Genomic DNA, 9,541 nt, shown 5'->3' on the forward strand with positions numbered 1-9,541 from the left:
TTGTGCCTACCAGGGTGTGCAGGGCTTCAAGACAGGGCTGGAGAAGCACCCTGGGGATGAGCTTTTGGGAGGGGGCACCCCCAGCACCCCCGGCCCAGGACCCCTCTGCAGGGATGCTCACTGGCCACCAAACCCTGGCACTTGGGTCAGGGTGGTGGGGAGCAGCCCCACATCCCCACCGGGAGCCCATGGCAGGGAGGAGAGGAGCGCAGGAGAGGCGGGTATGAGGCTGGGGCAGGGGGGGGCTAGAAGACCCTCACCCCGCCTCAGGGCATTCACAGGTTGCTGAACAGTTCATTTTTCTTGCTCCAGTCCATCTGGGGTGCCCTCTTGCTGGTGCGCTTCTGGTGCGCCCGCTCCTTGGCCACGGCCAGCGGGATGTCAAGGTCCAGGAGGGAGCCGGATGCTGAATGGCGTTTGTCACCCTCCTGTGCGTGGGGTTGGGGGTGAGAGGCAGTGTCAGCCCCACTGTGTGTCCCTTGGACAGCCCCACAGTGGGGGCTCAGCCCAGATCCTACTTTCCAGCCACTGCCTCCCCCCAGCATTCCCAGCCCTACCTCGCTGTGGGTCTCGCTGGAGCTGGGGGACACGGCCAGCGGCACAGGGCTGGATGGGCTCTCGGACACCGAGCTGGACCGCAGCTCTCCACCGTTTTCCTGGGGGGAGCAGGGAGGGAGTGTAAGCTCCAGCCCTGGGGCTTGAGAACAGCCTCCAGGGTTGCAAGTCCCACCCAGGGGGCCATGAAATCCATCCTCCTCACTTAATCCCCTGCAAGCTCCAGACACATAAATACCTCTAGCGCTGCCCATCCAGGGCGGGGAAGGATTAAACCCCGGCCTGACTGCCCTGGCTTTAGCGGGAGCAGGAGGAGAAGGGTGGCTGCAGGGCTGGGTGCTACTTCCCTACAGCAGCACAAGGGCTCCTGGCCCTGGAGCAGCAGGAGGCAAAAGGGAGGAAGAAAACAGGCAACATAGCCACCTCCGTGACACTCAGCACCACGAGCATCCCCCCTCCTGGGGGGCACCAGTTCCCAGTCCCCTTCCCAGTGGCACCAGCTCTTCTGTGGCAGCCTAGGACCACTGTAGTGTCTGGTGGCATCACCCACCCATGGGCAGAGGGGACATGAACAGGAGGGTCCCTGACTGGAGATGGGCATAGATAGAATGAGAATCAAGATGAAGCTCTTACCTTCCCCATATCACCATTGGCAACTGGCTCTGGCAAGGGACCTGTGGGATGAGGACACAGGCACCCAATGAGGATGTGTTTGCTTTGTCACCTTGCCAACGGAGGGCAAGCCAAGGCTGTACATGGCCAATGCTCACACAACACTGCCCAGTTCCTGGCCACGTCCTGAATTTTTTAACCACCTGGTGCAGCCAGCCCCGTGGCACAGGCAGATGTTGCCAGACACATCCCCATGATGGCAGACGTGATATGGAGCTCAGTGAGACCCCCTCCCCATCCTCCTGGGGACCACCATGACAGCAAGGAGGGGGTCACAGAGGAGAGCAAAGGGCAGCTGATGCCTGTTTGCTCCCCGAGCCATAAACCCTGCCAAAGTGCAACCCAGGGCCATAAACCTGCCCACATCAGCCTCACCAGCCCAGCATGGGGCCCTCAGCCAGGCAGGGGGATGCCAAAGCCAGGTGACTCTGCTTGGCCCTAGGGTGATAAGACCCCCTCCCAGGGCTCAGCACCCTTAGGTTTGGTGAGAAGGTAACAGAGCCAGCAGAGGTGGCACAAACCCCTCCCAGCAGCACAGCCCCCAGCCCACCTGTCAGGTGCTGCTCCGAGGGCACCACCTTGCACTTCTTGAAGAACTCATCTGTGAGGACATCCACCACCAGCAGCCTGGTCTCGTCGCCACTCGCCTTGATGGCTGCCACCACGTCACTGTGCTGCTTGCCCTCCATGCACACACCGTTCACCTGCAGGCACCACATCACCACTGGAGCCAGGGGACATCCATCCCTCAGAAGCACCATGGAGGGGTCAGATACCAGCCTTGGTACCAGTGACAATCCCAGCACAGCCACCTCACAGCCCCCACAGGCATTTGCAGCCTTGAAGGGATTAGCAGTGAAGCCAGGAAAACCTCATTAAAAGCAGATTTTCCTCTGAGTGATTAGCATGGGACGGAATGGGCAAAGCTGGCAGGGAACTCCCAGCAGGGCATGGACCCGGGGCTGGCATGGGATATGGGCAAGACACAAAGCCCTCATGCCATGCCATGGTCTCCAAAAACATCAAAAGCTTCACCCCAGAAGAGGCAGCAGCCCCACGCCCTGGTGAGCAGCAAGGCTGGGGCTCACTTGGTCCTTGCCCTCATGGATCATCATCCCACCTGGCACAAACCTGAGCTCATCCCCACCCCGGTCACACCTGACAGCAAGAATGGTGACCATCATGAACCTTGTCCCTAGCCTCCCCCACCCCAGGGGCATCCCGGGGACAGGGGACAGTGCTACCGCTAATTAACCCCCAGCTAGCTAATTAACGCCCAGCCCTCCACAGTGCTGCACCCCTGGGTGGGGACTGGCAGGCTGCTGCAGGTCGGGCGGCTGTGCCGTGAGTCACCGGACACTGCGCCTTCCCAGCCAAGGGCAGCTGTCTCCCAGGCACCAGGATGTGAGGGAGTGCCAAAGCTTTCCAGAGAGACGCCTCAGACCCGCCCCCACCCCAGCACACCTCGATGATGCGGTCCTGGGGGGCCAGCCCTGCTGCCTCAGCCGGCGAGCCGGGGTCGACGGCGCGCACGTACTGCCCTGGGCGGCTCTTGTCGCTGTGCAGGTTGAAGCCGTAGCCATCGGGGCCCTTCTTCATGTGGCACAGCCGAGGTCTCAGCTCCTCCTGCAATGGGAACAATCTGTGGGTGAACTTCTCCCGGACCCCCCAACACCCAGGGACAGCACCAGGAACCCCAGACAGCTGCTGGAATGGCAAGGACACCATCCTCAGGTGGCCACCTGCGGGCACTGACACCTCAAGATGGGATGCACGGTGCCAAACATGCTATGATCCTGGGCTCTAATTAATTAATTAGGTGCAGGGCACACTAATTGCAGTGAAGCATTGAAGAAACATGTTATCATGTGTGTGTTCCCAGACCATGCTCTTCCTTTTGGGATCAGGATTCCAACTGCCATGAAGATGGAGGAGGAAACACAGCCCAGGCTGCTGGGAAAGCACCCCCACTCCACCCCATCCCACTCAGGAAGCTCTGGCTCCTGGAGAGGTCTTAGGTGCTGGCACAAGTCCCCTCCACCACCCCCTTGCCAACTGTAGCCCCTCTCCTTGGCAAACCCAGCCACAGGATCAGGGAGCTCCCCCACCCAGAGCACCCCACGGCCACTCTCAGCACAGAAGGGGCACACAGGGCTCGGGCAGACAGCTGGAATCCACATGGAGCAGCTGCAATGCCCCGGCATGACCTTCCAGGATTGCAAAACAGAAACCTGCTCCACCGCGGCGGCACGACTGGGACATTCACCTCTCCAGGAGGCAACACCCAGTTCATCTGCACCTGGTTTCACCTTGACCTGTGGATCCACCAGTACCTGGAGCTGGGGAACCCCACTGGGGCAGCCACAGCCACTCTCTTGGCCCACCTGGCACCCTTTAAGCTCCCCACATGGTGAGCAGCAGGAAGAAGCAGCAGCATCCCTGGGAGCCTGGCACACAGGAACTGCCTTTGCTCACCCAGTGGGGAGTGGGATGTCCAGGAAGCATCAGAGGGAACCAGGTGACACAAACCAGACACCTGCATGTGGCACTGTCAGAACTGCTCTGACCCTAGCACCCAACACCACTTCTACAATTTATATATAAAATGGTTTAATCTCACCTTGACCACCAGAACCTGGGCTTTGGTTGGGCTCTCCCAGCAGCTGAGCCTTGCTCAAGCTGCTGGAATATTCCTCACCAAGGGGGTTAGTACTGAATCTTTCATCCGAGATAATTTTTTCTCTGATTGTACCCACAGCATCACTGAGGACAGGCACTGCAGGAATTTGCCCTCCCACACCTGCACTGGGCTGCTCATTACCCCCTGCACAGCACCCTTGCTTCTTGCCATGAAAACCCCTTTGTCCAGTGCCAGGAAAACCTGGGTCCTGGGGTGCTGACACCCCACATCTGACACACTGATGTGGCACAGGGTCCCACACAGGCCGGGGTGACGCATTTACAATTGCTGAGCCCAACGCTGCAATAAAGCCCTGATAAAGCCCTGATAAAGCCCCATCCTCTTGCACAACTCTTCCTTCATGGTCAAGACTGGCTGCCACCCCAGCACCACTTGACAACACCCCAGGAAGGGAGGTGCAGGCAGCACCCAGCACATCTGCCAGGAGTGAAGGTGATCCCGAGATGCCTCAGCACTGGCATGCAGGACTCGTTCTCCACGTGTCTCAGCTTCACATGCCCAGTGCAACAGCCCAGCTGTGGATTCCCTGGCTGGGTGGAGGACTGTGACCCCCCTCGACTTCGCCCCACCTACTCTGCATTTCCCCCTGTGCCCAGGTGGCAGCAGGTTCACAGGGTGTGACAGCATCTTCCACCCAGGCAACAATCCCAAGCAATGGTGGGGACAGACAATACCCAAAATAAGGACAAAAGGCAGGAGCTGCTGGAGCCTGGAGGAAGGCAGCACCTCCCCGGGTCCCTGCCCTGGCTCGACCCTGAGCAAAGGGTTCAGGCTCTGGAGCACCCACGCTCCCGGTGCCCTTGGCAGCACTGCGGGGTTGCTCCACGCCGATAGCTCAGGACAAAGCCAGAGGGAGCACCCAGCGAGCGGTGCTGGCAGTGCTCCCGGGCAAGGAGGAGGAGGAGGAGCGAGGGCTTCGCTCCCACCCATACCAACAAAGCCCTGGCAGCCTGCGCTCCCTGAGATGCTGGTGCCATGAATTTTTGGGGGGGATGGGAAGGCCTGCAGGGTGGACAGATGTCTCAGGACATGGGGACAGGTCATGGCAGTGAGGGAGGCACTGATCCCGCCAAGGCAGCTGGCCAAGGCAGCAGCGCTCAGTGCCAGGGCAGCCCGGCTGAGCCATGACCCAGCCTTCTAGCATCCCCCCACCAGCCCGGTGTGCCAGGCTGCCTGCACCCTCCTCAAACCGCAGAAACTCTGAGGGCAGCCACCATTCTGTCTCACAGAAACGAAAACAAATGCATCCGATCCTCCAGCAGCTGTATCTTGCCCATCCATGGGGCGAGCACCCCATGGCATGGCATCCTTCCAGCCCCAAAGTCCCCTTTGGGCTGAGCAACACGAGGCAAGAGGGTTTGGGGCCAACACCTGGGATGCAAGAAGACCCATGGCTACGGAGCTGGGCAACAGAAATGCCCCTAATTTCTCTAAGCTGCTACATCCTCTCCTGCAGGGCCGGCAGCTCTCCCACCACACTGGGACAGGGATTAGCCAGCAGAGCCTTGTTACAAGCAATTACAGCCTCTGTCAGGGAGGGCAGTGGGGGAAACTGGAACCAGCCCCCAGCATAGGCATCCCATGCCACCCCTCTCCTCTACACCCAGGGAAGGCAGAGGCGCCTCTGTCTGCAGAGATGCCCACTTGGGATAAGGAGTTCTGCAGCATCACACTGCTATTCCTACTCTGGAACAGGATTTGGGGCACATCCAGATGCTTCTCCCTCTGCAGCACCTTCAGCCACCTGGCAGGACCAGCAATCCCAGGATTGTGGGGACCCCAACTGCAAAATATGTCAGGACTCACTCCCCATTTCCCAGCCCCCCAACAGCAATTTCAGGACAGCTTTTGAAGCCTCAAGTCCCAGGAAATTCCCTGCAGCCCTACAAGCAGCATCAAGCCCGCTGGCGGCAGCAACGTTCCCGGTTACTCAAAGAGAAACAGAACAACTCTGAGGATGCCTGGGCCAGCAAATTCACACGGGTCCCAAAATCTGGCGCACACATTCGGGCTTCATACAAAGGGGATGCAAAGCAGCCTCCTTGCAGCATCCCTGTCACGTCCTGTTTGACTGGAGCTGCTTTTCATGCAGCTGCCTTGAGAGGAAATTTAATTCATTTCCTAATTAACCACCAGCTACCCCAGTAGCTGTGCAATGCTCCCAATGCCGGGGGAACTGCTCCCTGTTACACTCTGAAACCCAGCCCTGGGAGGCTCACCCAGGTTTTACAAGAAGGGATGAGCCTCGCTGGCAGGGAGGGCTCTAATTTAACACTAAATTTGCAAGAGGGAAGCCCGGGGCTGGTAGCAAATGCCTTGCCCTGCTACCAGGGTGCTGCACTGGCAGCACCCAGTGCTGCCCTGGGAACACTGTGTGGTTTGCATGAAACTTTCTCAAGACACTCCCGAGCAGCTGAAGCCTCCGGAAACAGGAGACAAACTATCACAGCTCTTGGTGGGGGGACACAGCACAGGCCCCAGGAAATGGGGCTGACCTCAGGGATGTGAAACTATCACCATGCTGGCTCAGCACTGCAGACACGGATCAGCTCCCCAGGGGAGGCTCAAAACCTCCACTGCAGCATCAGGGGGATTTGCACACTCCAGGTTTGATAGGAATGAAAAATGAGCCCATGACGAGTCTCCCACAACTGCCTCAGGGATCTGTGGGGGTGTCCGAGCGCCTGGCAGTCCCAATCATGCAGGACCCAGCAGACTTCGGAGAGACAATGGATTCTGCTGGAAGGTGGGACACACTAAACATTGCTCACCACAAGCAGCTCTCCCAGCTCTTAAGCATCTCCAGGCTCATTAAACAAATAAAGGCAAGTCCAGCCCAATAAAGCAAACAGGACTCTGACGTGTACAAATCTCCCGCTTCCCCTGTGATCCCAGGGAATCCCAAGTGACGGGATGGGGCTGCAGGGGGATGGGGCAGCTGGCACCAGCTGCCTGCCAGTGGCCAGAGAACAGGCCACTAGCATGTTCCTGCCTCACTGAAGAGAAATCCCTTTCTCCCTGCTCCGGCTTGGCTTGGCATCCCACCCGGCGTCTTCCCACCCTGCTTGTGGGTGCCTGGCCGGGGCGATGTCTCCAAACCCACTTGCCTTTTCCACTGGGCCCTGCCCCTAACCGCAAGATTTCCTGCTGCTACCTGTTGAGAAACCGTCTGGGGCCTTGTGGCGATGTCACCCCATGTCACCTGCTTCCTGCTCTAGTGAGGAGAGAAACCGCCAGTAGTAACTGCGCCTGAGTAACTGTGCCCTGAGCCTGCTCCCCAAGACTGTGGGGAATCTTCAGCTAAGACTGTCCCCCAAACCCCATGAGGTATCTTCATCTGGGGCTGTCTCCCAAAATCTTGCAGGGCATCTCTTCTCATCTTCCTAAGCTCTTTCCATAGCAGCGAGCAGGCAGCTGTCCCACAGCATCTAAGGGCTCCATCCTCTTTGAGGACTGCACGTCCTCAACCCCCCAAGCCTGGCCGGGGACTCAGCTGAGCTGCATTAACGACATCCCTTTTATTTTCCCCAGCTGATGGAGAGGTCTGGGAGCAGAAAGCAGAGCACAGAAGGTCTCGCTAGCCCTGAGGGAGAGCAGGCATGTTCTCCCTATGTGGGGCAGCACCGGAGCCCGGCATGGGGCCAAACCCGAGGGATGTGGGATAATACAGGGAACAGTGAGCAAGAAAGACAGCAGAGGGATAGAGCCTGGCTGTTTCCACCCAAATAAGCCCATCAAGGAGGTGCTGGAGTGATGCTTTAGTCAGGCAGGGATGAGAGCTGTGCCTGCAGTGCATCAGCCCAACCAGGGGAACAAGCACAAGGTTAAAGTCCAACAGGAGGCACAGCTCAAAACCACCTAATCCTCAGCAAAACCCTATGTGACAACAGCTCAGTCGAGCACCAAGGTCTTCCTAGGCCTCAGCATCCACACTGGGAAAGTTCCACTGCACCAACGTCTCTGGGAACAGGTCATAAAATTTCCCCAGAAGGTTCCTCACACTGGGGACACCAAGAGGCTGCTGCCCAGGAAGCCATCCACATGTCTGTTGTAACAACAAATAAGTCTTTGCTGGGTAAATAAAAAGCAGTATTATCTCCCGGAGCCCAGAGCGTCTCTTAGAAACCGATTGGGGCACAAAAGGTCAGCTGTTTCTCAATTCCTCACCTTTCTACATCACTTTGTTTGAGCAACTGCTCACTCCCACGCGTGCTAAGGCTGACATTCCTGAGTTAGGAAGGGTCTGTGGGGACTGACTGCCAGGATCAAGCCCCCAGCCCGGGAAGGGCTCTGCTATCTCCGCTCCACAGCAGAGACTGGACATACTCAAAGCAGGAGCGTGCCCCTGCCACCAATACCTGCAGACTCAGCCCCAATAAACACCCTCTGCCACGGATTTTTTGTTGTATCTTGAGGTGGGTTAGTGCCAGCCGCCCAAGCTTGGCCCAGCCCTGGGCTCAGCTGCACGTCAAAGCTCGCCCTGTTGCTTTTCTCACCCCGTTTTACCGGCCCTGCAGCACAAGGATGGGCCGAAGGGCTCCCGGGCTCAACGGGCCCAGTTATGGGTCCAACCAGCCCGGTGTGCCCGCCTGCCCCGCCCGTCGCTGACACGGCTGGGAGACAGGAGCATAAAGCAAAAAAAAAGAAAAAAAAAAGGAAGAAAAATTATATAAAATTAAAAAGGCAAAGCAGCCGGGCGCGGCAGGACCCGGGGCTTCTGGGAAGCCGCCTTTAAAGCAAAGGCAAAAAAAGAAAGAAAGAAAGAAAGAAAGAATAGAGACCGAAACCACACAGGACGCCCAGGACAGCCGCGGCGGCCACGGCTCCGCTCGCTTGCCTGGAAGGCGATGACCGCGGCCGGTCGCGACCCCTCCTCCTCGGACAACACCCTCTGCCCCGAAAACTTCGGAGCCCCAGTCCCCCCCGGCCGCTCATTTACCCGCTGGTCACCGCCGCTGGGCTCCCGCGCCGCGGGTTCCGCCGGCACCGGGGCCGCCTGCCCGCCGACCACCGGCTGGTCGGCACCCGCCGCGCCCCGGTTCGGCAGCTGATCCTCGGCCGTCGAGTCTACGACGAGGAGGCTGACAGCGCCGGCGGCGGCGCGGATCCGCTCCACCACCTGCTGATGGCTCTCCCGCTCCACGTTCTCGCCGTCCACCTCCAGCAGCCGGTCCCCAGCGCGCAGCCCAGAGCGCTCGGCCGGCGAGCCCGCCTCCACCAGCCGGATGAACTGGCCCGGCTTGCCCTTCTCGCCGTGCAGGTGGAAGCCGTACCCATCCGGGCCGCGCTCCAGGCGGCAGAGCCGGGCGGCGGGGCCCGTGCCGCTGCTCATGGCGGGGGGAGCGGCGGGAGCAGCGACGGGCCCGTCCCGCCACTCGCGCTCAGCGCACTGCGCGGGGCTGGGCCCGCAGCACGCCTTATATAGGGGGGCGGGGCGCGGGGCGAGCGGCCGCCAATGGGGGAGCGGCACGGGACGATGCTGGCCAAATAAGGACAGCGGTGGGGCGTGGTCATGCAAATATTGGGGGTGTGGTTATGCAAATTTGCGTGGTGGGCATGCAAACGTGTTCTCGCCCCGGTGGGGCGTCCCGGGCGCGCCGCCGCCGGGTCCCG

The 9,541-nt window shown here is 59.6% G+C and overlaps 1 protein-coding gene across 1 annotated transcript; it reads right to left on the minus strand.

The window, feature by feature from the left end:
* Positions 1-275: 275 nt before the first annotated feature.
* Positions 276-9,260, minus strand: NHERF1 (NHERF family PDZ scaffold protein 1; the record flags this gene model as incomplete). Its single annotated transcript, XM_082293865.1, has 6 exons — positions 276-428; positions 558-656; positions 1,189-1,229; positions 1,778-1,931; positions 2,692-2,853; positions 8,868-9,260. 6 exons carry the CDS (start codon positions 9,258-9,260, stop codon positions 276-278), a joined length of 1,002 nt encoding a protein of 333 aa, XP_082149991.1.
* Between the last annotated feature and the right edge of the window lie 281 nt (positions 9,261-9,541).

This window comes from Coloeus monedula, assembly GCF_965178545.1.
Source record: "Coloeus monedula genome assembly, chromosome: 19".
Lineage (NCBI taxonomy): Eukaryota > Metazoa > Chordata > Aves > Passeriformes > Corvidae > Coloeus > Coloeus monedula.